The sequence below is a fragment of the Ammospiza nelsoni genome, chromosome Z (assembly GCF_027579445.1).
Source record: "Ammospiza nelsoni isolate bAmmNel1 chromosome Z, bAmmNel1.pri, whole genome shotgun sequence".
Classification (NCBI taxonomy): Eukaryota; Metazoa; Chordata; class Aves; order Passeriformes; family Passerellidae; genus Ammospiza; species Ammospiza nelsoni.
The window spans coordinates 42,871,964-42,899,782 of NC_080669.1; the positions used below are offsets into that span (position 1 = coordinate 42,871,964).

General features: G+C 39.4%; 1 protein-coding gene across 3 annotated transcripts; it reads left to right on the forward strand.

Moving 5' to 3' along the window:
• The first annotated feature begins 2,023 nt into the window (after window positions 1–2,023).
• On the forward strand, window positions 2,024–27,525 carry PUM3 (pumilio RNA binding family member 3). 3 transcript variants are annotated; one of them, XM_059492307.1, is made up of 18 exons: window positions 2,024–2,141; window positions 2,493–2,599; window positions 4,434–4,616; window positions 6,314–6,449; window positions 7,207–7,282; window positions 7,969–8,062; window positions 8,273–8,339; window positions 8,862–9,036; window positions 10,578–10,681; window positions 11,177–11,255; window positions 12,973–13,071; window positions 14,124–14,177; window positions 15,692–15,772; window positions 17,649–17,791; window positions 18,463–18,685; window positions 19,636–19,723; window positions 21,589–21,679; window positions 27,273–27,525. In XM_059492307.1, the coding sequence occupies exons 2-18, from the start codon at window positions 2,503–2,505 to the stop codon at window positions 27,400–27,402; spliced, it is 1,920 nt and encodes a 639-aa protein (XP_059348290.1). In that variant the 5' UTR covers window positions 2,024–2,141; window positions 2,493–2,502; the 3' UTR covers window positions 27,403–27,525. The 3 variants fall into 3 exon arrangements, with proteins under 3 accessions (XP_059348290.1, XP_059348291.1, XP_059348292.1); XM_059492308.1 differs by lacking the exon at window positions 2,024–2,141 and adding an exon at window positions 2,143–2,207; XM_059492309.1 differs by lacking the exon at window positions 2,024–2,141 and adding an exon at window positions 2,304–2,324.
• Window positions 27,526–27,819: the final 294 nt, after the last annotated feature.

Consider the following 27,819-nt stretch of genomic DNA (forward strand, 5'->3'; position numbering starts at 1 on the left):
AAGGCAGAAAAATTACTTTCTTGCTGTAAGCATCCAAGAGGTCGCTGAATACCTGTTAACTGCTCAGGTTCAGCTGCCCAGGTTGAACCCACACTGACTTTAGTGACACTCTGATAGACATATTTACAGAAGAAAAACAAAAGTAAAGTCAAGAAAACAAAGAAAAGGGAGCGGGAAGTATAAAAATTTCTTTCAGTGGCTGCCCCTCCCCAGATTAGCCATTTCTCAGGCTTGTGATCTCACAACATTAAATGGAGACTTCAGCCCGATTTTGCTGGGACTTCAGCATTTTTTTGCAGGAGGTTTTAGATGTTCCTTGTGTAACTGGTTAGTCTGTAGTCAGATATCCAGTGGAACACGATTTCAAACTACTGCCAACAGAGCAATGCTCAATGGCTCAATGGAACTTAAGATAATAAATCTTATGTTTAATGGCCTCTGAACAAAAGTTAGTGTTAAGCTTTTGCTTTGAATTGCTATTTTTGATTTTTTTTTCTACAGTAAACATTTGTGAGTATCTGTGAAGAAATCCCAATCTTTAGCATTTCTTCACTGATGCAAGGGGAAGCAGAGACTTATTTTCAGAGTTACAGGTAGTTTTCTATGCTGAGGTGATCTCTGACTAGAGATCCTCAAATGTACATTAATCAAACACTCATAACAGCATTAATAAAGGAGGATATTGCCACAAAGCATGAAATACACCTGATTTCAGGAAATAGCACAGAACTGAACATGGTACTTCCTCTAAAATAAATAATTATCACACAAAATCCCAAAAGAAAAAAAAAATCCTATGCTAATAAGTACATCTTGAGTATAAGTACATGTGGTGACCAGTGACAGAACCTGAGGGAATGGCCTGAAGTTGTGTCAGGGGAGGTTTAGGTCGGACAGTAGAAAAAAATTCTTCACAAAGAAGGTGGCTGGGCACTGGAATAGGGTCCTCAAGGAAGTGGTGACAGTACCAAGCTTGATGGAAGCATTTAAAGAGGCATTTGGACAATGTTCTCAGATATATGGTGTGATTCTGGGGGGTATCTGTGCACCATCAGGAATGGGACTTGATGATACTTTTAGGTCCCTTCCAACTCAGCACATTCTATGACTCTGTGAACAGAATTCTCTCTCTCAGCCTTTCCTCCTCAGAGATGCTCCAGTCCCTCAGTCACCTCTCGCTCACCGTTGGACCCAGGAGCCCCAGGAGCTCCGTGTCTCTCATGCCCTGAGGAGCCCAGAACTGACCCAGCACTGCAGGTGTGGCCTCAGCGGGGCTGAGCAGATGGAAAGGATCACCTCCTTGGACCTGCTGGGAATACTGTTCCTAACGCCCCCAGGACACCACTGGCCACAAGGGCACACTGCTGGCTCAGGGGGGCTCGTTGCCGGGCAGTTCCCGCTCCGCAGGCCGCAGCCCGACGCCTGTCCCGCCTTGACCCTTTCTGTCTGGCCCTGTCCCGGCGCCTGTCCCGCCCTGTCCGACCCCAGTCCCGGCGCCTGTCCCGCCCTGTCCCGCCCCCTGTCCCCCCTGTCCCGCCCCCTGTCCCCCCTGTCCCGGTCTGTCCCGCCCTGTCCCGACCCTTGTCCCGGCGCCTGTCCCCCCTGTCCCGGTCTGTCCTGCCCTGTCCCGACCCTTGTCCCGGCGCCTGTCCCCCCTGTCCCGGTCTGTCCTGCCCTGTCCCGACCCTTGTCCCGGCGCCTGTCCCGCCCTGTCCCGGTCTGTCATGCACTGTCCCGACCCTTGTCCCGGCGCCTGTCCCCCCTGTCCCGGTCTGTCCTGCCCTGTCCCGACCCTTGTCCCGGCGCCTGTCCCCCCTGTCCCGGTCTGTCCTGCCCTGTCCCGACCCTTGTCCCGGCGCCTGTCCCCCCTGTCCCGGTCTGTCCTGCCCTGTCCCGACCCTTGTCCCGGCGCCTGTCCCCCCTGTCCCGGTCTGTCCTGCCCTGTCCCGACCCTTGTCCCGGCGCCTGTCCCCCCTGTCCCGGTCTGTCCCGCCCCGTCCCCGCCCCCGCCTCGCAGCCGGGAGGAGCCGCGCGCGTGGCGGCACAGGAGCGCCCCGGCGCGCTGTACGGCACGCAGCGCGGTACTGTCGCGCGGCAGCAGCGCACGCAGGCGGCAGGGGCGGCCGGGCCGCACGTGTGCGGTGAGAGCGGCGGGCCCGGGACCGCGGGTGTGCCGGGGCAGCGCGGCCGGGACAGCGGGACCGCGGGTGTGCCGGGGCAGCGCGGCCGGGACAGCGGGACCGCGGGTGTGCCGGGGCAGCGCGGCCGGGACAGCGGGACCGCGGGTGTGCCGGGGCAGCGCGGCCGGGACAGCGGGACCGCGGGTGTGCCGGGCCGAGCCTGCCTGCCTGTCCGTGCGCGGCCTCTGGTACCCCACCTTCCGCTGTGAGGGTTTGACTTGTCCGTGGGTGTCAAGCAGCAGGCGCAGGCTGTCGTTCCCTCACGGAGGAGCCGCGGCGGTGCAGTAATGATGTGTCTTGCTCCATTTGCAGTGTTGCCTCGATGGAGAACAGGGGTAAAAAGAAGTTCATGGGGAAGAGTGGGAAAGGACCTCGTGGGAAAGCGCCGCACGGGAAAAGGAGATTTAAAAAAGATAATGGTAAGAAGGTCGTCAGTAGGAGCCCTGACTTAATGGTTATGGTCGTGTACAGGAATGCTTGGAGTTCTTTATCTTTTCTCTCTTGGTAAATTCATATTTTGAAACGATTAGTTTTGGCAGATGAGCACAAGGAAGTGGGTGGTGACTTCAGTAAGACTTTGGCAGTGTCTTCTCTCCTTTGAAATCCTCACAGAGGTGCTGATGAATTAAGGGCTGCAAGAGCAGTTGGTGAGGTGGATTGAAACCGGCTGAATGGCTGGGTCCAGAGGCTGGTGTGCTCTTTGGAGACGACTGATTAGCAGTGGATCCCAGGAGTGGGTACAAGATCGAGTTTAGTTCAACAGTTTCATGGAGGACTTGGATGATGGGACAAAGTGCAGCAGATTTACAGGTGGCACAGAACTGCCAGGAGCGTTAGATGCACCAGAGGGTCATGCTGCCCGCCAGGGGGATTTCAGCAGGTCGGATGAATGGGATGGCAGAAACCAGTGAAGTTCTTCAATGAGCAAAGGGCAAAGTCCTGCAGCTTGAGGGGAACAGCTCCATCATGCACTGGAAAATACTGGGGAAGGCCCAGGGGCTCCTGGTGGTTGGAGCTGGACATGAACCATCAGTGTGCTCTGGTGGCTAGCTGCATCCTGGGCTGCATTAGCAGGAGTGCTGTCAGCAGATTGAGAGCTGTGTGCTTGCCCTCTCCTCAGTCCTGGTGAGGTTTCACCTGAAGTGCTGTGGCCCAGCTCTGGCTTTTCAGTGCAACAGAGATATAGACAGAGAGAGAGAGCCCAGTGAAGGGCTGCAAAGATGGTGAAGGGACCAGGGCATCTCTTCTGGTGGGAAAGGCTGAGACATCTGGTCAGTTCAGCCTGTCCCATGGAGAAGACAAGGCTGAGGGGGATCTGCTCAATGTGTACAGTGTCTGAAGGGAGAGTTCAAAGACAGAGCCAGACTTTTTCCAGTAGTGCCCAGTGACAGGACCAGAGAACAGTGGGCACAAACTAAAACACAGGGGATTCCTTCTCAGTGTCAGGAAAACCTCCACACTCCAAGAGTGGCTGCACACAGGGACAGGTTGTCCTGGACATGGTGGAATTTACCACATTGGAGACAGTCAGAAGCCACCCAGACATGTTCCTGGTTTTGAGTGGCCTTGTGGGAGCAGGAGGGTTGGAGCAGATGACTTTGAGAGGTGCCTCCCTGCCACAGCCATTCTTTAACTCTGTCTTGTGTTCAAAACTGTGCTGACTGTATGAGCCACTAATTTGCTGAAATGCTTTGAACAGGTTGCATTGCAAGCCCTTCATCTCTGTTTGATTCACCTGAAATATTCTCAGTTAAAAATTTGAAGTTGATAACCTTTTGATTCTAGACTTGGCGTTCCTACATTAAGACAAAATTATCTGAGAAGTGAAGTTAGATGGGAACCTACTGTGGGTTAGGATTCAGAAAATCCCTTTCTCTGCTGCTTCAGAACAGATGATGTTGGAGCAGCTGTGATCATGAACTATGAAAGGAGTGGGGATTGGGGGATTGATGACTTCGATGTCAGGGATGGTGAAATTGTTAATATGGAATAATCCTTTTTATGCCTGAGCTGTTACACTGCTGCCCAGAAGATAAAGCCTGGGCAGAACTTCCCTAGAGAAAACATACACACCCAGGAGCTGCAGTGAAAACATCAGCTTTGGGAAGCACATAATAGTTTTTGTTAAATACCAAATTGTTATTAGAAAGAAGTTTAATTCTTGTTACAGTAATTTTGAATCTTTTTTTTTTTTATTTTGAAGCGACAGTAGCCATGTGATAGCAGTTTAATTTCTTTTGTGTTGGTTAATAGATTCAGGTCCACCAAGGAAAGTTTTTAACAAAGAAGATGAGGAAGAAAAGCTGAAATTCATTTCCAAGAAATTTGTTAAAGGACAGTTAAGACCTGGAAAAAATACTGTCAAACAATTCAAGAATAAACAGCAACCAGAAAAGTTTGCAAAGGAGAGAAAACGCCGGGATGGTGAAGAGGGAGGTGAGCAGATTTTTAAGCCTGGATATCAAGGGAAACCAGGTTTTGGAAAACACATTGGTCATCTAGGTTTTCCTCTTTCTGTCTGCCTTTCCAAATTGGCTGAATAACTCCAGGTTAGCTTCCTGTTTAATCTTTGCTGTGGGAAAGATTATTTCACTTGACTAAGCCTGAGGCTTAGTCAAGTAATGAAAATCAACAGTTTGGAGTTTTCTTGGAAGTCAAAAATAAAGACCCAGTAGCAAATTTTAAAATTGTCTTACCATCCTAAAGCTGTTTATTTTAATGGCAGTGTTAAGTGGTCAGCATGAAACCGGCAGTTGTTACATGATTTGCAAACACAGAGCTTTCCATGGTGTGTTTTGGACTGTTCTAAAAGCACTTGCTATAGGTTTTGGAACAGAAATTCGTGTTGATTATCCTTTACATTATTTCCTTTCTCTGGTTCAGACTATCTGGTCACATCCTCTAAGAGAAAAAAAAGCATAATGGGTGTTAACACTGCTTTTATGTTTTACAGCTTTTTTTCTTTCTGATGTTTATACAGAAAGCCTGAAGAGTTGTCTGGTATAATCATGTTAAATGGATTTCTTTTTCAAATTAATTCCTTCTGCTTGAGATCTTCATCCTTTCCCATCCTCTCTTCTAAAGTAAAGCTCTACTGGGGCAGTTAATCAGTGCTGTAAAATGAGAAGTGGGAACTTAAATGAGGGGTTCTGAAGTTCTGCAGAAATATGTCATTTGCTTGAAGGACAGTAGATTGTGTCAAGTGTTTTATTACTGCTGTTCTTGCACGTTTGCAGAATGGCTTCACATGGAATATGCACTAGATGTCTGAAAATCTAATAACAGTAGAATGTTTTTATATGCCTGTTTTAAAAAAAAGTAAACCCACAGCAAACCTTTAAATGTTGTTCATAAGAATAAATGAAAGCCTCTGTGTATTGCACTGCTCTCAAAGCATTACAAGTTTTTCTTGTCACTGTTGCTTTAGAAGAGTGATATAAAAATCAATAATATGCTTTGTAAAAATGAAAACATGAGTTTTTGAATGGGTAAAACAGTTAAGTACATGCTGCTAAATACCAATGAACAGTGCTTTAAGCTATACAAATTTTAGGTGGTGTATTTAATGCATAAATTGTGGCCCTTTTATAACATTGTTTTGCCCCAATTCGTTGTGTGGCAGTGTACAAGGGTTGTATAGTAAAATACCATGCTTAAGGAATTCGACTGAGTAAAAAGATTAGGCACGTAAAAACAGTTTAACTTCTTTTCTTTTATAGAGTTTTCAGGTATGTATCTTTGAGTTAGGGTTCTCCTTTTGGGAGAGGGATAAGGTGTGCATGAATTACAAGTAAACTAAAATGGGAGAATTATTGGGGCAGCCATAGCTGCTAAATGCATCTTCAGTCACCTTGCAAGCTATTAAGGGATTTGTGATGCATCCTGTGACAGTTTTGAGGAAAATTGTTTGAGGAAAATTAATTTTTGAGGAAAATTAATTGTTCTCCCAGTAGTCTAGATTACTAGCTTAGCATACTCATTCAAGATTTATGGCTAGCTGGGTAACTGCAGGCAAAGGCCCTGAATTGTTAGTAATTCAAGCCATAGAACTGCCACAGTTTAGACTGGTAAAGAATTCTATTGCTGCTCTTTTATTTATTGACTGTAGAAAATAATTTTTTTTTTCCCCTAAGGGTCGGATTCTAAGAAGCCAGATTGGAATGACTTCAAAAAGAAAAGGAAAGAGTTAAAGCAAACCAGACAAATTAATGATAAAAGTAATTATGATATAATTGTAAAATCTAAACAAATATGGGAAGGCATGAGAAGGTAATGACTTTTTTTCTTCCACTCTGTTGACTTCTAGTCATAAATTGCCAGAATACCATCTTTCTTATCTTGTAATTATATAAAACTATATTTCCAAACTGAGTCTCTTTGAATGAACAGTAACATTGCATGCAATTTTGTAGGTAGATCAAACAGAGTATGGTAACCTGTGGTCCTAGGAATTTGGTCTGGATTGAACTTGTATTTTAGGCTAAAATTCATAAATTTGTGAGTAATTGCTTAAGAAATTGTATTTTTTTGGTTTTTTTAGCCCTGAAATACAGAACATGCACTGATTCACCCTGATTCTGCAGTGAGATTACTGCATGAGTTTTATGTGAAGGTTCATTCCTTCTGTCTGAGGGTGTAATTGTAGAACTCGTGCCCCATATCAGCAAGAAAAGTTAATTTTGCTTCTTCTAAGTGCTTGTGCTTTGCATGTTTACAGATTTTTGGACCCGTAAGCAACTGTGACTGCAAATTTGAGTTTATGTTTCAAAAAATATTTTTGAAATTTTTACTCAAAAAAAGAATAAAGTTGAAGTGTGGAATTCTGGTTTGATTTCCACAAACTGAAACAGCTTAATCACATCTCTGTACAGGGTTAATGAATGACAGTATAAATTTGGATTGGCAGAAGCTAGCCTGGTTTTATTTGTACTGTCTTGCTCTTAATTTATAGATATAAGTGAATCATACTACAAAAAAGCTGCTTCCTCAATTAGAATTGTTTTACTAGATTTTTTTTTGCTTGTAGGAAGAAATGCAATAAGGAGAAACGAGAAAAGCTGATGAATGAACTGCAGAAGCTTCTTCATGGGAAAATTAAAAATGTAAGAAAATACTAATGACATAGTGCACAAATTCATTAATTCTTCTTTAATGAATGGTGAAACTGTGAGTAAAAATAAAAACAGGGCTGAAAGACTGCATTTGGCACCTGTATTTTGGGACAGTAGTCTTGGGGTGCTTTGTCTGTCAGCTGGCTGTTGTAAAAAGTAGCCAAGTAGCTTTAGTCCTGTGAAATTTGATGTTAGCTGGGGTTCAGGAGCTCAGAGGTTTAATGAGTCACAACTGTTGCTTTGCAATTTTCTAGGGAAGTTAGTGTCCTCATGCTTAATCATACTAAATAGTCTTTCTGCTTTATTCTTGAAATGTATAAATTTGCAGTGAGAAGCATGTTGGGCTTTTCATATTCTGTGCTGAAGTGGAACAGTTTCATCATACTTTGTAATTATGAAGAAGGGGAACAAAATGGAGATACCATTTAGTGGTTTTATTTCAGTATGGAAAACCTTAACGCTTGTCCTTAATTGCCAGCAGCTGTTGTCTGTATTTTCTTTGACTTAAGGTAAAAACCCTTAAGTCTTGGTTTGTTATAAGCAGGTAACTGCTTTTCTAATTCTATAACTGGCATTACATATGGGATGAAACTATACCAGAGAGCACATACATTAAAATAATTATGGTGCATACTGCCTTTTGAATGGCCTAGAGTAACAAAATATCTGTCCTTTAGCTGGCGTTTGCACATGATTCAACCCGGGTGATCCAGTGCTTTATTCAGTATGGTAATGAGAAGCAAAGGCAAGAGACATTTGAAGAATTGAAAGGTATTTTCATTTGACTTATATGCTTTTGTATTGTGGTTAGGAAGGATTTTAAGAAACCATGTTGTTTTCTGTTGAATATTTTTACCTTTTTTTCTGAACTGATGCATCATTTCTAGTGAACTCCTCATACTTATTTAAATAATGCCTTATCATTTCATGGAGTTAATGTAGTGAAAAATAAGCCAGCTGAATGTTTCTCCCTTCTTCTAGATAGCCTAATAGAGTTGAGCAAGTCAAAATATTCCAGAAATATTGTGAAGAAGTTTCTTATGTATGGGTGAGTATCAAGTGAATTTGCTCATCAGTGTTGTTTCATTTCCACCGTGAATGCTCCTTCTTAATCTGTAGTGGATCGATCATTAATAATAAATATGTCTCTGGCAACACCTTTGTAATACTATGGAGTAAAGGCAGGGGGATGCTAACTGTATTTTTCCTTTTGCAAGAAATAAAGCTAGTGCTGTACATGTCAAGGAAAACGTGACCAAAAAAATGGTTAGATTTATTGTCAGAGTTGGTCTTTGCTGTATAAAAAACACTGGTTTAAAAAAGTTTTCTTTGCTAAGCATTTCAGTATGGCATTTGTTATTCTCGATATACTTTCTCTCAAAATGCTTTACAATTTTCCCACATTCTTGGCTTTCTTTACATATTTTCCCAAGTGCCATAAGGCTGATTCAGATTCATAAATTTCATGGTTTCTGTGATAAAACTTACTACCTAAATGTGTTTCTAAAAATAAAACTATCAATAGGTAAGCTTATCTCTAGAAGTTTTACTATTTTTATTTGTAAAACAGGACAAAAGCACAAGTTGCAGAAATAATAAAAAGTTTTAAAGGCCATGTGAAAAAAATGCTCCGTCATGCTGAAGCATCTGCTGTGGTGGAATATGCATATAATGACAAAGCCATTCTGGAGCAGAGGAATATGCTGACAGAAGAGCTGTATGGGAACACTTTCCAGGTTTACAAGGTGGTATTTCAATACTTTGTGGTTTAAGACAGTTTAGCCCATAAGGTGTTGTGTTAGTAATGCCTTACCTGTCTTACCTGCTATTTCTTTTGATAACATTTCTTTCTGTCAGCTGTCCAAAGGCAGTCTAGTTTACCATGTTTAAATGTTATGATTACTTGCACATTTCTAGTTTAGATAAAATTGTTGTGGGTTGTTTTAATTTGTACTATGTAAAATATGCTATGTTCTTGTATGAGCTTGCTCTGCTCATCAGAGACAGTTTATTCTTCTATAGTTTCAGTTCTCATAGTGCCTAGTCTGATATCATCCTTGCTGAGCTAAGACTTAGGTGTAATTCTTCATTAATGCTGTAGATGACTCTTGTGTCAGAGCTGTCTTGTGTCTTGTGAAAACTGAGTGTGGGCAGAATGGGCCAGTATCCACATACAGTGTTCCATTTGGGCTTAATTTTTCTCTTTGTTTTCTTTTCTTGTGGAGACTGTAGGACTTGAGTTCAAACTCCACCGAAATCTGGGTCCTATGGTATTAGATGTTCACCAGGCAGTTGGAACCTTCTTAAAAACTACAACCTCCATTCTTTTGAATTCTGTGCTTAATGATTGCTGACTTGTAAAGTTGGTATCCATTAGGGTTATGAATTTTGCTACAAAGTACAAAACTGTTTTACAAAATTACTAACTCCACTCTAATGACTTTTTCACCTGTTCCCTTATACCCAAGATTTCTGTTAAAATCGTCTTAAGAAATTACCCAGCTAATTTCTGAACCTGTATTTTCTTAACAGGTTATTGTAGGTTTTAGTTAGGCATTTTGCAGCACTCAGTAGTAGAGAGGTATGTTTGTTGTGATTATGGACTGTAATTTGTACTGAGAGTCAAACAGCCCATGAAATGAAGGGCACTGTTAGCTTCTATCATTCTGGTATTTTTGGCATAAGTGCTTTAGGTAGCCATCCATAGTGGTCCAAAACCAAGATTCAGCAAATGTAGGTTTATAAAAAATTGCAGTGTAGTCTTTAAAAAGTAGCAGAGATGGTTTAAAAATTATTTCTTCTAATTGTCTATCCAGTCAGACTTTTCTTCTAAGAGCAGATTATTTAGCCTTTTTTAGCTTCTCAGTTCATTGAGTTGTTGTGTTGCCCTCTGATGTGTGCCTAAAGTAGGATTTTGGCTTAGCTCAGGAACACCTTAACACAATGCCAGTTTTATGTATTTTGCCTTCTATCTGGCACGAAGAGCTGATGTAATTGGCAATCACAATACAGTTGTGATTGGCAAAAAGCAGCTCAGGCTATAGAAGTGGGTTTTGTTTGCTGATGAGGAATATTTAATTTGTAGAAACTGAAATTTACAGCTTCTGACATAGTCAGAAAAGGTAGCTTTATATTTTTAAAATTGTAAAAATTGTTAGTTTGCAGAAAATTAATTTTGTTTTTGATATTCCTGACATTTGATTGAAAAATTTCTAAGCGTTGTAATTTTCTATGAACTCTGATTCTTACTGGTATGATTAAACCTCTGATTGTGCATTCGTTTCAGACACCAGCTGTCCCAACACTGGATAAAGTGCTAGAAGCTCAACCTGAAAAGAGAGAGGCTATCTTGGATGAAATGAAGCAGATTCTTACGCCAATGGCACAAAAGTAAGGACAAAAATCAGCTGAAGGTGTGACAATCTAGCACAAATCAGTTTGTTTCTGACATACATCTAGTATATTTGTAGGTTCAGATGACAGTGATACTGATACTCTTTTAAGCTGTAATGCTGTGGTGCTGAATAGTCTGGTTTTGTCCCAGGTGTCATAAAGACTATCTTCCCTGATTTTTGAACTCTCCTTCTCTGAGTTAAAGTGTCCTCTGTCCCAGTCAGACAGTTGATAGAAATGTTGCACTGATATATTTCCATAATGCATTATTTGATGTGCTTCTCCAGTGAAGAAAATATGCTCTGTAATTTGTAAGTTTTGTTAGAATCTTCCACATGCTGTAAATGTTAAACATTTGAATCCAAAATGACCGTGTGTTTTTTGCTCACCACGCTGCCTAACTTCTTTAAATACAAATGAGGTATTGCTAACATAATTTAAAATGATTGTTTGTGGAGAGCTTGTTGCTTATTTTCAACTATCCATGTACAGAGAGGCGGTGATAAAGCACTCACTGGTACATAAAGTATTTTTGGACTTCTTCACTTACGCTCTTCCAAAACAAAGATCTGTAAGTATTTTTATTTTGCTTTTTGTCTTCTTTTGTCTTTCTGTGGAAGGGTTTTCATCTTCTTGTGAAAATGTTGTAAATTAACTAGACAAAAATACACATCTTTCGTTAATAGAGTTCTACACATCTGGTGATTCTAGATAGAGAATGGGAGACTATTGTTGTATGGATATTTATAGCTCCAGTGAACTTTCACAAGTGTTTGTGATACTTGAATTCTTTAAAAAAAGTGAGATGACTTTGATGTTTCCTCTTTTCCTGCTAAATGACCTTCTCAGTAGCTAGAGAACATAATTTAAGTGAGGACCATTGCTTGGAGTAGTTAAGCTTTCCAGTGTGTCATTTCTTAACAACTTGCAGTCATTGTCCAAAAATCTCTTGACCACAATACAGTGAAATTGGCCCTTCTGTCAGCAACCAAAACTTTGTTTGCTATATCCATATTAAATTGCAGGTTTAAGATTACATCAGACATTCTTGTATTTAGGCCTAAATCTGTCTGTGTGATGTGACATGGTTTAAGCTGGTATCCTATTTGACTTTACCTGTCTTTAAGGTCTGTCCATCAGCCTCACCTTGGTTCTGCAGCTCAGAGCGATCTCACTTCAAGTCAGGCAGAGCCTTCTAAACTTGCTGTCTCTTGCTTCTTTCTGCCAAACTGGACTCCTGAATACATCTTTGTTACTGTTAATAAACCTAAAGCTAGGGATAGGGAAGTGGATTATTTAGGACCTGTTCTGAGTCTAAATCTTCAGAGCCCAGAACATTCCTGTGCATGGTTTTATGTGATTGCTATGTCTGAGAATGCTTTTGGTTTCGCGGGCTTGCATGAATCAGGGGAATAAGGTTGTATCTCCTTGCTTGGCTTTCTGGGCAAATATGCTGGTATATGGACATGGTTTGGGGTTCGGGGTTTGGAAACCCCTTCTGCAGATCTGTTCCTGCCTGTGCTTACAGTAGTGACACCAATTGTGTTGTGACTGAACAGTTTGTAAATAATTGGTAAAATGGTTGGAGCCTTTGGCTAAAGAGCAAGAAGAACTAGGGATAAAAAGAGGCATAGGTGGGAACTGCACTTTGAGGAAGTCTATTGGATTGTAACAGAAGTAGTGTCTAGTAACCCAAGAGGGTGTCATTTGATTTGATTTGATTTGATTTTTTTCTTTGGCTTTTTCTTTTTTCTTCTTTTCTGAAGCTGTCTGGCAATGGTATTTCATTCCTTTGATATGAAGACAAAACTTCTGGCTATGTCTTGTAATACCTCATTTATAACATAACCTGGTGCTTAAATGACTTCAGTTCTTCTTACTTTCTGGCTACTACTCTGTATCTATGAATATGCATCATCTTCGAAGGTTTCTTCCTAAATTAATGTTTGTCTTTTTCTCTAGTTTCTGTCTCAGTTCTGAGCACCCTTTGTTGATTTTTTTTTGTAATAGGATAGCAGACAAGCTTCAGTACAGTTGTGATTTCATGGCATGATTATGATGAACAGTGTAATTTTACAGAGAGAAAGCTTGTGTCATTTACAGTCTTTTGGACTCCTGTTATGGCAGTTTTTCATAGGTCAGGGAAATGAGAGTGGTTCTGTAGAGCCAGTGATGGGAGTGTAGAACAGTATCCTGTGGGCAGACAAAATAATTATTTCTTGCCCACCTGCCTTGAGTTCCTCAAGCCTTTTCTTTGATGTTTTGCTTTATCACCTTTTCTTCCCCAGGAAATGATAGAAGCTATCAGAGAGGCTGTCATCTACCTGGCACACACTCATGATGGAGCCCGAGTAGTAATGCACTGTTTGTGGCATGGCACTCCCAAGGTAATGTTTGGTTTCCCTCTAATTAGTTCTCTCTGACTGCCTATATGGGTCCTTCTGCTTATGCACATTTTGAAGCAATTAACAATTTGAGAGCAAGGTTAAAAACTGGCTCTTCTTTATCTGTTGACAAACTTGGGCAGTGATTTTTGTGACTCAAATGCTTTAATTAGAACTTCTATAGGAGAAGCATCTCCTTTTATTTTTAGTAGAGGTTTTGGCAGTGACACCAAAAAACAAAAGTGTAAGGTTATTGGCATTTCATTTATCCCATGGGTTTCTTAATATAAGTGAAATTGACAGTAGGGAGGGAACATGTTTGTGTGAAACCATGTTTGGCTTTAGAATGCCAAGACTTGCAAAATGTTATAGGAAGTGTGGTTTAGTTTCATCAGCTGATACAGTATCCAGAAATACTTTTGGTGTAATACGTCATCAAATATTGGAACTAATGTAATGCCTCCTATGTTTTTCTCTATTAAAAAATAAAAAAATATTACTTATTAAAATAGTCCTCTTGCTAAAGAATGCACAAAAAAAATTTCCTAGGATCTAGGCATAGTAATGGATCTAAAGAAGACTGAACAGTGATTCCAAGAGCCAAAATTACAGGGAACTTTCTGACAAAATATTCTTGCTAGTAATAGGGGTTTAAACCAAGCTAGAGTTTCAAGTTCTGTTGAATATGTTTCTTACCAAATGAAGAGATGAAATGCATTCTTTAATTAATGAACAAAATATGAATGAACATATGTGATGGTTTGGGGTTTTTTGTTTGCTGTGGTTTTTTCCAAGTTTTTTTGACATGTCCCATTGGTGATCTGGGCTTGTAAATATACCATGGGATCCGTCTGGGTTCAAGTTACAATTCAGGTTTAACTTTCCATGCTGGTTCTGGGTGTAAAGTAATAGAATATGTGTTAGTCTTTGATAGATGCCTTTGCCTTAGAAAGCAAATTGAAGATTATCTTTTTGAAAGGTGTAAATAGCAGTTTAGTTACTCAGAATCACTGGTATTCTAGGCTCATTTGAGTTTCTTCTTTCCTTTTGGATAGGACAGGAAAGTCATTGTGAAAACTATGAAGACGTATATTGAAAAAATAGCAACGGTGGGTGTATATTAATAATTTATTTCATAGTCTCTGAAACTTGTGATTTGATTGAGGCTAGCTTGAATGTTCTTTGGTACTGGAAACAATTTTGAGATCTTAATAAAACCAGTCTTAAAATAGCAGTGATGTATTAGGTAATATAAAATAATTGAACTGTATGGAATATTTGAAGACATGCCAAGAAGCTTCATTGTGAGCACTGCACGTAGTACTGCGCTTCATTATGGCTGAGTTCATTATTATTCCTCAGTTTTCTTTCTACTTTTTATTTTGTTGATCCCAACTTTGTACTGCATCTTCATGTGTCTCATTGGTTAATTCTCCTTGGTTGGGAGTAAAACAGCCTGTATAAAGAGGAGGAGTTAAAATCAAGATATGCTGGAGATGTCACTGAAAAGGCTCTCTTAACATGTGTTTTGCTTTGAAGATGCTCAATATTTTTTTCAAGTCAGGAAGCTTCAAAATACATTGGCATACAATGGAAGAAGTCTGTTTTACTTTTTAATGAAAAACATGTTTTTGTAGTCTGCAGTACCAGCAGAGTAACAGTTGAAACCAGATTTCACACCTACACCTACGGGCAAAACAGTAGGTGTAATGAGCTTCTTAATTGTTATTGTGGCCTCAATCAGTGGCATTCAAGCATTTTGATCTCATCCCGGGCATATATCCCCAATATATATATTTATGTATAAATCATATGCCTTTACTACTATAGTAGTGTACATTATAATAGAAATAGAAAATTTGAAAGGATGAGATAAAAATAACCAGAGGCTAATTTTATTTTTTATTAATGGTTCCAAAAATATTTTCTTTCTGCACCACAGTGGATTGTCTTGTGCAGCCCACTTTGAGGGCCACTGGTCTAGGTAATCTTTCTCTCCATAATTTAGCACTAGAATAAATGAATTGTTTAATTTTATAAATTATATGGAAATATGAGACAGTGGGTAAATAATAACTAACACAACACTGGAGCGCAGAAGATCTGGTTTCACTTTGATGTAGCGCCTCACTGACATGCAAGTGAAGTGATTTGTTTGTGCCCTTTTGGGTGTACTGGAGACTTGATCTCCAGCAATGCAGTAAAGACTGTATGGCTCATTGCAGAGATATGATCTCCAAAAACATTGTATGTGACTTAGTTCACTTCTAAGCAAATCAACAATAGAAATAAAGTCTGTATGTGATGTTGCTGTAGGGAAAATACTATGATTTCAAATGTTGATAATGCAGTAGGATTAGGTTAATAGCTTGCATGTGATAAAACAGTATATCCACTGGAAATGGAAGATTTTTCTTTGTTTTAAAAACATATTTCTTTTAACAAGCCTTGCTTTTGAAAAGAAACCTAACTGTTGGACTTCTCTCATTCTTTAACAGTAGTCAGAGTTTGCCTGTGCTTCGTGTTGTGTTATATTTGAGACAAACCCTCAGAAATCCTGATTATAAGTCAGTATATTCATAAAAAATTATTGCATGTGGTTTCTGATGTCTCATCTTTGCAGGGTGAATTTTCTCATCTGGTCTTGCTGGCAGCATTTGATTGCATTGATGACACTAAACTTGTGAAGCAGTTAATTATATCAGTAAGTAATTGAATTTCTCCTAAAATAGTATATTAAATAGTGTCAATGTGTTTGTCAGTGTATAGGAGGATGAAAGTAGGAACCCATCTGCTTTTTTAGACTATTTAAATACTTCCCATCTTTTCTGTTTCATGATATTTATGTATCATGATTAGTTTTTTCTTTTCCTAGCAGACTGTAGCACTTTCAGACATAATTTTAATTATTTATTTGAATTAATTTTTAAGCTAGGTTCAGCAGTTGCTGGAATTTTCCCTTTTAGTACATATTCATTCTGGATAAGGGGTGACTGGAGTCTTTTTAAAGTCAATGTCTTTTATCATAGAAGTTTAAACTCTACTAGTATTTCTAGAGATGAAATTGGTGGAAAACTTGAGAATGGTGATGGTACCTTATTGATTTTACAAGCTAAACTATTTGCATCCTCTCAGCAGAGAAATTCACATTGACGTACGTGGTGTAATCTGCTTGCAGTAGTACTCATGCTATAGCTGTAGGGGCTGATGGGTTTAGGGGAAGTGGCAGGGAGATAAAGGTGAGGCAAATCTTCTGGGTGTGGAGAAGGAATATGAGGAGAAAGTGGTTCTGATGAGGCTTGTTTTGCAAAGTAGAGGAACAATTTTTCCTTTGTGAAACGTTTTGTAGGGTGCAGTTGGGGTTTTGTCATAGGGATTTGGCCCTTAGACTGTGCCTATCTAATGGGCCTGGAATGATCAAAGCATCTCCGTGTGGAGGTGGCTTTTGTTCCTCAAGGATTACAGCTGTGATTGCAGCTGGGTTTGGTTCCCAGAGCCAGGCCTGGAATGTTACAACTTCTGGGAAAGGTCTAAGGAAGTAAGTTCTGACATATCTGAGCTGTCCTAATATGATATATTTGACCTATTCCTGTACTATGTAACAAGCACTCTGCTTTCTGGAGAGTTTATTAGTTCAGATACTGTGTCTTTAGCTGAGCTTCCAAGATGTCATTTAATTACAGAATCATCTGAGATCAAGAATTAATCCATTATCAAAGATAATGGAATGTTTATTGTTTGGTCATCCTACAACATCAGTCTGGGCAGAGAATGGAGAACATGACGTGGCCTTTGCACATACACAGTTGGCCATCAGGTCTTAGGTGTGGTGAATAATGGGGAAAGGATGGTGGAAGAGGGAGAGAAAAAATCTTAGGATCAAAACCAGCTCTTCAGATAACCAATGAAAACTAGTAGCAGATGATGGGGTGGGGGCATCTTAAAATCAAGCATTGAAGCATATTCTGTAGAGGAAACCAATCTTTAAAATTATTTCAAAGAGCAGTTGCACTTCAAAGATACCTTATAGAGATTATCATTCTGTCCATAAAAAAATACAGCTTTAGGAAGATAAAAAAAAACGAGTAGAACTTGAGACAGAGAAAAAGCAATTTTTTTGGTAGTTTTTTTGTTTTGGGAGTGTTTTTGTTGGTTTGGAATTTTTTGGTAGTATTGCAAAATTCACATTTGTCTGGTTGGCAGTATGGGCTGAGAATTAGTAGGTAAAGGAGGGCTTTAAGCTCTTTAAATCCTCTGAAGGAAAGTCTCTTCTTACCATCATCTCCCAGGTCCACAGAAACTTAATCCTGGACCAAAGTCTGTCTGTGGTGCTTTGAACTTTGGTATGTGATTGGAACTGTACACTGAGTGCCTGGCATGTGTAAGGATTCAGGCAGATTACAACACAAAATCCCTCTTTTTCATGAGGACTCCAGAAAGATGGATACATTACCAACAAGAGATAGCATGTCTCTGTTATTTAGAGTTTCTCCTGGTACTTTTTTTGCAGTTCTAATACTGATAGTGACCAAGAACTATTATTTCATTAGTATTTTGTTGTGGTTTGTTTACTCCCATAGGAAATAAAGGCTTCTTTGCCTGATATAATAAACAACAAATATGGAAAGAAGGTCTTGTTGTACTTGCTAAGTCCTAGAGATCCTGCCCATTTTGTTCCAGAAATCATCACACTTTTGCAACAGGGAGATGGAAACGCCTATAGGTAACTCAGATATGAAAATTACATGGTTTTTCTTAAGAGCCCAGAAGAAGTCATGCAACTTTTTGTCATGATTTAATTTCAACTTTTCTTCATAATAAATCTAAGTAATGTAAATATATATAAATAATACACATTTGCCCCTTTTATAAAGGGCAAATATTGTGATATATTTTGTGTGTAAGCTCATATATCAAATTTAGTGTAGAAGAAAATTTGTAATATGATTACTGGTTCTTTGGCTATCATAAAAGTATATCTCAAAATCTAGCAATAAGAATGGAAATTGTAAATTTGGTTTCAGTCTCTGATATTGACATTGATGCTTACCAGCTTTTGAAGAGGGAGCAGTTCTAGATGACTAGTAAGCTGTGTAAAATACATTACCATAGTTGAGATAACAAAATGAAAAGAAATAGTAAATGTTACTTCCAAGAAAAAACTCAAGAGGTTTTGAGACAGTCAGCTTTAAACACATTTTCACTCCATGCGTTCTTAAATTCCGTGTCCAACATGCGTTTAATTGTACATGAAACAGAGGGAACAATAATGCGTGCATTTGAATCTAGCAATAATTTAAATGTCTCAAATAGCGCATACATTCTGAAATTTCTTGTTACTTGATGTGCATACAGTGCAAATCTTCTGCAGTAATGTGCTGTCTCTTTCATCAGTAAGAAGAATACTGAACTCCGTCGTCATGAACTCCTGGAAGCCATTTCCTCACCTTTGCTAGAATATTTGCAAGAACATACCCAAGAAGTAGTGATAGACAAAGCTACTTTTGTCTTGGTTGCTGATATTTTAAGAACAGCTCTTGGTGACATCCAGCCTGCACTAGATGCAATTGCTAAGTTAGCAGCAGAAGAGCTGGTTCCAGGGGGCCGTGATGGACAGGTAATGTACAGAAGACAAGGTGCTGATATCCTGCAGATCTTCTGCATCAGTAAAATGAAGTCTGGTCTTGATTTCCTTCATGTGTGTCATCACTGTACTGCACTGATAGCACTTGCACATTAGATGTGATCCTGTTTTCTGACTTGTTGAATTCATAGTTTATTATTAGCCCATCTGGAGAGATGGCTTGAAGCCAGCATTTCGTATGAGTTGTAGGGCAAGGTGCTTCATGATGTTCAATCTTCAGAACTGCTTTAAACACTTTGTGGGAAGGTTGCTGACAAGCATGTTACACAGCCTAATGTGCAGTGAAGCCCTTAGCAAAGTTTTATAGGTCATTGGACTGTTTACATTGAGAGGGACAGAATCTCTTACCTTTCAGGCATGCATATCTCCATGCAAGGAAAGATCTCAGATAAGCGCTGTTTGTCTTCAAAGTATGACCTTCTCTTCAAAGAGTTCCCCTCCTCTACTTTGTTAAACTCAGTCAGATATGTGTCCATAGACTAGAAAACAAAAAAATATGATGTGTACTGTGTAATGTGAACTACACATGTTTTCTGTGACTTTCTGTAAACCATACTGTAGTTGATTTTCAAGTGTGAAAATGTGAAAGGTCTAGAAGTTCTGGCAGAGACAGACCAGGAGGTTTTGTTTATTAAGAATGAAGTCCTTGGAAGGGTGGATGAAATGTTGGTTGGTATAGTTTATATTACTGAAAGATAAATGTTGCAGGGAAGATGGTAAGAGTTAAAATGGTCAATTGAAATGAGTAAACAGAAGTTTACTTCAAACTTGTTATACTAGTATAGGTCATGACTCAGTGAATCAGTGTGACGGCAGAGTGAATAAACCAAGCAGAAATATTTATGGGCAGGCATGTAACTGAATTTTGAACCAACATCACTAAATAATTTTGGGGTTTTTTTGTTTGTCTATTCCCCTTAAAGCTCCACATTGCAGAACATCCTGCAGGCCATCTAGTTTTGAAATGGTTAATAGAGCAAGATGAAAAAATGAAAGCGAGTGGAAAAGAAGGTATGTTGGAAATACAGCTTTATTTTCTCAGATTGACTTCAGAGTAGTTTGCTATCTGACCTCAGATAAGATAGTTGCAGTTATTTCTTTGAGTATGCTAGTATATGGAAAAATTAATGTTTTTGCTTCTATATTTTTGCTGTTGTGAGCTGCTATACAAACAGAATGCCAAGGATATGTTTGTTTTTTTTTGCACTGTAAGCAGTGGTTGGGGTTTTTTTCTCAGTACTTTATTGTATATTTGGGGCAGAGTTCATTTCTATGCTTACAATGTCTTGACAGCTTTGCTAAATTACATAGTAGTTTAAGGATAATAATAGAAACAGTGAAGTCTTTCTTACAGGAGCCCCTGTTCCATTAGTCCTTGTAAGCCGGGCTGTAATCTTTACTGTGTTCATTAGTGCTGCTGGGTTAATGCTTTGTAACTGTTACTAAAATAATTTGTGCACAAAAATAGGACATCTTTTCTAGTTTATGTTCCATAAGGCAGATATTGGGCACAGATGTTCTCATCTTAATTTAGCTTTTAAACTTATGTTATTATGTAACTGTAAAATGTTCTGTGGGTATCACTCTATCCTAATAGTGATTACCTTTTCTCATACAGAAAGCTCAAAAAATGAAAGCACATGGTTGGCAAAGTGTAATTTGAGGGAACTTCTCTGTGTGTAATAGTATTTTTGTCTATGTAGAATTATCAGATCTTGTTAAACTTTTTATTTCTTTTCCTCTTGCTACATTTAGGTAGCCACTATTTCCTTTAAAAATGTTAGTTGTGTTTTATTAAATGCTTCTGAATGTTTTCCCTCTTCTCAAGCAGATCATTGAAAATGTCCAAAGGAAAACTTTTGTGTCTTTCAGAGACTTGCCTATCTGAAATGATGATCTTAATCTGGATTTATTTCTGTAAAAACTGTACAATTTCCAGTTTAATCACATGCTATTCCCTTTGGTTTTCTCCAAAAAAGTACCATTCATAATTTCTGCTCTAAGTTTATTAAATTGTCATTAAACCCTAAACAAATTCCTATCACATGGGGAGCAAGTTGTATAAAATCTAACCTATCTTCAGGTGTAATTGGGATCTAAAGTGACAACGAAAAACAGCTGCAGTACTTGGAGGCTGGTGTTTTTTGGGGTTGAGTGGGGTTTTTTGCATTGTTTACTGATAAGTTTGCTCAGCAGGCCAAGTTGAAAGAACAGTTTCCATGCAGTTCAGTTCTTTAAATTTAGCTGGGGCCTTGAAGTCAAACTAGGTAATGTAATGAGTCTGAAGTCAACTTAGGCTTTCGAAGCTACTGAAGAAATAGAGCTCTGGAGCACCAGTACAGCTGAAAAAGATAAAGTTTGTGCATCAATCAAGGATTAGCTCTAAAATTTTAAGTAACTTCTGTTCAAATTCTTTTCCTTCAGTTGTAGAGTCAGATACTTAAAAATATAACATTTTTCAACAGAGGTGTTTACATATTTAATATATTGCATACCATGACCTGTTCAACCAGAATGATTCTGTGATTCTTGCTGAGTTCTCTCTTTGGACTGGATGGCTGCTCTAAGATATTAATAGCCTTTTACACCCGTTTTAAAAAACAAACAAGTTTGCATACTTTATAATAGTAAACTGTCACACAGTACTGCTGTTGTTTAACAAATTCCATGCAGTACTTGGAAGCAGTCTAATATCTATAAAGGTCTGCAATGCATTGAACAGTCAATTATTTTGAGGGGGAAGAACTTTGTGAATACTTGGGGGACTGAAAACTATTTGATTAAATCAAAACTACAGAGAACTTTCAACAGGCTTCTTTGTAAAAAGATATTGTCTCATTTTTTTTACTTCCCTGCTTCTTTCTCACATTTTGCAGTTTGCTTTGGGAGAACACTGGTAGAACATGTTGGTATTGAGAACCTGAAGACTTGGGCAGAAGTAAATCGAGGTGCCATTATTCTTTGTTGGTAAGTGTGGCGCATGACTACTTCTGATTAAATAAACCTTATTAATTTCTTGAGCAGCTGCGAGAACATAAATTGAAATTTATACCAACAAAATGATATTCAGCATGTGCTATCTTGAATGCAGCTGGCAAGTCTTGAATGAAACAAGGGTTAGAAAAATTCAAATCAGTGTTTCCATAGATTATTCCTTGAATTTCATCTTTTGTAGTACTAGGAAGCAGCTCAGTATCAGAAAATCTGAAGATTAAAAACATTTTTTTTTAATTGTGCCTACCATGTCTTGTTTTACAAGCACAAAACTCCCAAAAGAGCAGTCCACAAGTAGCTACATTAAAATAATTAACTTCAGAATACCTGGGACTGGTGGCAGCATACAAAAATCTGTAAATTGTTTTGTTTTGTTTTGTTTTGTTTGTTTTGGTAAATTACTGTTTTGTGTTGATGCTTTAATTGCAAAGCTTAAAAAGTTCTCACACTGAAGCAGAGTAGTGTTTGGAAGAGACCATACATAAGAATAGACTTATATGCAAAGGCCTATGATGAGCTAACTGGCTCACAAATTTGAAGCAGTGAGCCATGCAGCTAGTGAAATCAAAAACACCCCACAGGGATCAGATTGAGATTAACATTTTTTATCAAGAGTGAACTGCAGTGTTAATCATTGCTGCTTTCACTTTGTAGCTGCTTGTCAGTATCAGGTCACAGAAACCCAAGGTTTTGTCCTATAACCTGAAGTATGTGGTCTGTGTTCTGGAACTTCTTTTATCAGCCTTGCCCTTCTGGCACCTCATAAAGACTTTCACTGAAGCAAAGTCAGCAAACAATTCAAACAGACAACATGATTTTTAACTTTAAGTGCCTTGATCTCTTTTTTCTGCTCCACTCTTCTCTGTCTTAAAGTTACTTTTAGATTCCTTGCTCTTGCCTTCCATCTCTGCTATTTATCAGTTTAGAGTACGGCTGCTTCAATGTTTGTGCTCTTTTGCAAGGTGAATCAAAAGCCATTTTTACTTCTGTTAGCTAATCTGAGTTTAATTCTTACTTTTTTTAGTCATTGTACACTCAGATCATTAGTGAGAAGAACTGGTAGTGGAAGAGTAGTTGCAATCCAGATACAAAACCAGTTCACACAATATCTTACTAGTCATATGTATGTGGCTGTTAAGATTGTTCAGCTGCCAAAATGATAATGCTCTTTCTTTGCCTCTTATAACAGGCCTTTAGAATTCAACAAATGCACCTAATTCCTTTATCTGATCCTGTGCACAGATGTTCAGTGAAGTTTTGTTAGAAAGACTTACTCACTGACACTATATAATGCTTGGATATTTTTCCTTTAAGTCAAGGCTGAACAAGATTCATTTAACATGTGATGTTGCTGGTATATGTACTAAGCTGTTGGGATTGTCGAAATATATTTGTAAAGTAAATTAATAGATTTTTTCCTATATTTAACACTTTAATAACTGTTCGTGATCACTGTAATAGTCTTTTAATAGACATAGAAGACTTAGATATAAAACAGGAAACTGTTTGAATTGATCATTAAAGAAATTGGCCCAGGAGTGGTGTGTTTTGTGGAAAAGTCTGTGAGGAATGGCAATCTTTCTCTGTCTCCACTATTGCTCATGTCACTACAAGTGGAGCCTTAAGAAGTGTCCTTTGTTACCACGTGGGGGATCTTACCTCCCAGACTGGCAGTATTTCATCCATAATGAAACTTAACTAACAGGAATGAGAGAAAAAAGTATATTGTGGGGCTGTTTGTATGTGTGATGAATTTTGTTGGTAGTCTTTGGTTTATTTCACTTTAAATAACACTTATTTCACAATCTAAATTCTTTCTAGAGTGAACTTCTCTTAATGACTTTTTAGGCATGATGTCCTTTTGTTTAAGCAGCTGAGAGCACACAAACATAACCATCTCCTTTTGTTCATTTCATGTCACACTGGCTTACTTCACTATCACATAGCAATTAATCGCATTTTTGTTTAACTGCATGCACTGAAGCCAAGAGACTACCTAAATTGTACAGCAGTGATTAATTTAGTCTGGTGTAAAGTAACAGCAGGGGATTCTTTAACATGAAGTAATGGCTGATTTTTAAAAAATCTTTTCCTTTAGAAAACCCAGGTACTTCTTGTCATGGTTTGACATTGACCAAATGCCAGGCACCCATGAAAGCCACTCACTCACCCTCCCCTGCCACAGCTGGGCAGAGGAGAGGAAAAAAATTATCAAAAGGTTCATGAGTTAAGATAAGGGCTGGGCGAAAACACTCCAAGTGCAAAGCAGGTTTAACTTAAAGGTAGAAAGTGCATTTATTAATAACAGAATCAGCAGAGGATAATGAGAAGTAAAATAAGCCCTTGAAAAGAAAAACACACTTTTTTCTCCTCCAGCCCCTCCCTCCTTTCCACAGGCAGTGCAGGGAGACAGGGCATAGGGGTTTGGTCAGTTTGTCACCCGGGGTTTTCTTCTGCTGCTCAGGGGGAGGAGTCCTTCCCCTGTGAGGCCATGGGGTCCCTCTCACAGGACACAGTTCTCTGTGAATTTCCCCGGTGTGGGTCCATTCTCACGAGCAGCAGTCCTCCCAAAACTGCTGTGGTGTGGTCACTCTTCCATGGGGTGCAGTCCTCCAAGGACAGGCTGCTCCACCCTGGAAGCAGGGGCCCTCTCTCTCCCATAAAGTCTCCCACTGGATCACAGCCTCCTCCAGACATCCACCCAATCCAGAATGAGCACATCCCCCACGGGCTGCAGGTGGATCTCCCATGGATCCCCATGGGCTGCAGAGGCACAGCTGCTTCACCATGGTCTGCACCATGGCCTGCAGCTTGGCTCCAGTGCCTAGAACACCTCCTTCCCTCCTTGTCCTGCACTGACCTTGGTGCTGCCATGCTGTTTCCCTTACACGTTCTCACCTCCTCCTCTTCTCTGGGTAGAAAAAAGCTGTGTGTCTACTTTGTTAGGAATTTCTTCTTAAATATGTCATCACAGAGGTGTTACCAACATCTCTCATTGGCCCAGTTTTGGCCAGAAGCATGTCCATCCTCATAGCCATCAGGGATTGCTCTCCCAGACATGGTTGAAGCTTCTGCCAGCTTGTCACAGTAGCCACTTTTGTGGCCCCCCCAGCTACCAAAAGCTAGGCCATATAAAACTAACACACTTCTTTTGTCATAAAGAATCTCAAATGTTCAGACAGAGGTAATTTTCAGACAATGCTAGTTCCTCCTAAAGCCATGATTGATTTTTGTTTTGTTGTTGGCTTTCGGAAGCCATCTGTCACATATGCGGAGATCTGAAACTCAGAATTACTCAGTGAGTCCATTTGAAAATTTTTGGCTATCTAGTCCTTTAAGTTTATTTGTCAGTTATAAGCAGTGCATGTGCTTGGCTTCTCAGTAACCTGGTATCCTCTGGACCTTCTCCTTTCCTTGCTCTACTTGCTTTTGATTGTAATAAAAATATATGGGACCTGGTTCTGACTTAGTACTATCTTGAGGATCCCAAAGGTAATGAGAGGACCCTCTGCATGCTCACACGTGTACTAAGTGTTGTAAGTACATGAATGTCATAGATGCTTGCCTATTTAAATTTCTATATATGACTTTTTGGTATATTTTTAAATTTTTAAATGGTGTGTAACATCAGAGTAAAACATGGATAAGAATGTACTTCACCAAATGTGTTATTGACTTCCTTTATTTCTGTAATCTGTGGAAGTTATGTTTTACATCCACAAAATACATAGGTGCCAGCTTTCCAGACCTTGTAAGAACTTAAAAAATAGTAGTTTAAAAATATCCCTCTCTGTCACTATGTTGGTCTTTTGGCTGTGTTATCAAACATGCAGATGTTCTGTATTAGTAATGTTCTCTTGACATACCTGTGATTACTATGAGTTTGAAAGCAACATCACGTGTATAGCTGTCAGAAGCTGGCATTCATTTTTAGACGTAAGTAAAATGCAGTCCAAAGTGGCTTGCTACTTTGTGTAGTCCTTGTCTCTTGTGGTGAGTGAAACATACATACCTTTCCATGTTAACATACCTTTCCATGTTAATTACCAGTGTGTTCAGGATGTCCTTTTCCAGGATTCTGGACTTCCTTGCTTTTTTCAGGGGCACGTGAGTCATAGAAGAGATGACAAAATACCACTCTCAGCTGAATTCAGTTTTAAAGAAGGGCTCTTGATTAAATGGTACCATTACAGCTAAAAGTGTAACACAATTTGCTGCTAAAGTTTGTTGTAAAGTCATAGAAATAAATCTGGGAATGAAGTAGCTGAAAATTGTGGTGTTGTCAGATGGACATCCAGTGCTTTTCTGCCTATATTGTTGCCATCCAGCACAGGATTTGGTGCCCTAAAGGAGACAAAATTTAAATCTTATCTTAAGCTGTGTTAATTCCTTTATGTCTTACTCAGTTCAGTATGCCATGTCTAATCATTGCTTAAAAGGTAGGTAAGAGGTAAGCTTTTAGGTTGATGTAAATTTGGGAGCCACTTGGAAGAATCCTAGGGATTGTAAGGACTTGCAGTATCATGCAGCCTGCTTCATACCAGTGCATGGGTGTTACAGTTGCACAAACTGGCTGTAGAATGCACTCTTCTAGCCAGTGTTCACTCGTAACTTTGAAGTAGCAAATTTGGTATGTCATTAACTCAGCAGATCTTCAATCCAAGAATATTTCAATGTTAACTGAAGAAAAGGACAGGCACTACTAAGCTGATAGTATTTTACAGCTTATGATGAATTTCTTTGTTTCTGAGGAAGAGAATTTATCTGGGAAATCTGATTTGGTTTCCAAAAGTAGTATCTGAAAGGAGAACAGAACTGGTTAGGCTTCATCGTTCTTCACTAACTGCAGCGTGAAAGTACAATAATGAAGGTGCTTGATGTACATTAGATGTACTTCACTGCATCCAGTTTTAGGACCTGCATTACAAGAAAGGCACCAACAGCTGGAGTTAATTCAATGGAGGGCGACTGGCATAGCCTGGGGCAGGGTCCCTTGGCTTGGAAGGAGAGGCTATGCGGCCAAGTCTGTTTCAGCTGGGAAAAGGGGCAGCTTGTAGGCTCCTGAGAGCATGTCTGGCACCAGTGGATGAATGGAGAGCTGGTCCCTTCACAGCAATGTGTGAGTAGAGAGTAAGAGGCAGTGGTACAAGCTTAAACAGAAGAGGCTCAGGCTGGAGATAAGGAAAAACCTTTTTCCCATGAGGATGGTGCAGCAGTGGGGCTGGGGTCCACGGAGTTCTGGCTGTCCCCAGCCTGGCAGGTTTGAAGCCCAGACTGGGTGAAACCCAGAACAGCGTGGTCTGACTCAGTATTTGAAAGTGCATTGAATAGGGATCAGCAGTTTCTTGCAGACTGATTTATCCTCTGTTGACTGTGTTCTGACTTGAAGTTTCATATTTTATGGAATGTTTTACATCTTTTTTATAGTATATATAGCCAGATGATAGTGTCCGGCATGAACTACAGTCGTCTTAAATAGTTATTGTTTCCTGTCATGGACTGCTTCTTTTTCTATAACCTGCATGCTGATCTTTGATATCCTTCATTTTTTTCCTGTGTCTTGCAGCCTTCTCCGAAGCACTGATGAAAATGTGGCAAGCATAGTCAAAAAAGGATTAAAAAAGCTCATCCCAAAGCTGAAGCAGAATAAAAATGTAAAAGGAATAGAAGCATTACTGGAGAAATTGACTTCCTAGTGTAAATTAATCTAAAATAATCATTTACTTCAATGCAGTCAGCTGAGATTTGGTAAGATTTTGTACCGTGCTTGTTTTAAGAAGCAGTGTATGCATTTGTATATTAAATAATTTCTAAAACAACTTGTCATTGTATTCATTCTGTTATGCACAATAGAACATTGTCCTCAGAGGTTAAAATCTCAAGATTTAAGAGCTAATGAAAACTTCTGAACATGTAATCAGGGCATTCAGTCTTTCCTGATAACTTTCACAAAAATGTTTTAAGTGTTAAAATTTGCATGTATGATGTCACAGTTACCATAGAAACACAGGCATCTGTTTTGGACATACTGTGTTTAGGCAACTGTATTTGTTTTATTCCCCTTCCCTCCTGGTTTCCTTAAAAAAAAAAACAAACCAAACCAACCAGGAAGT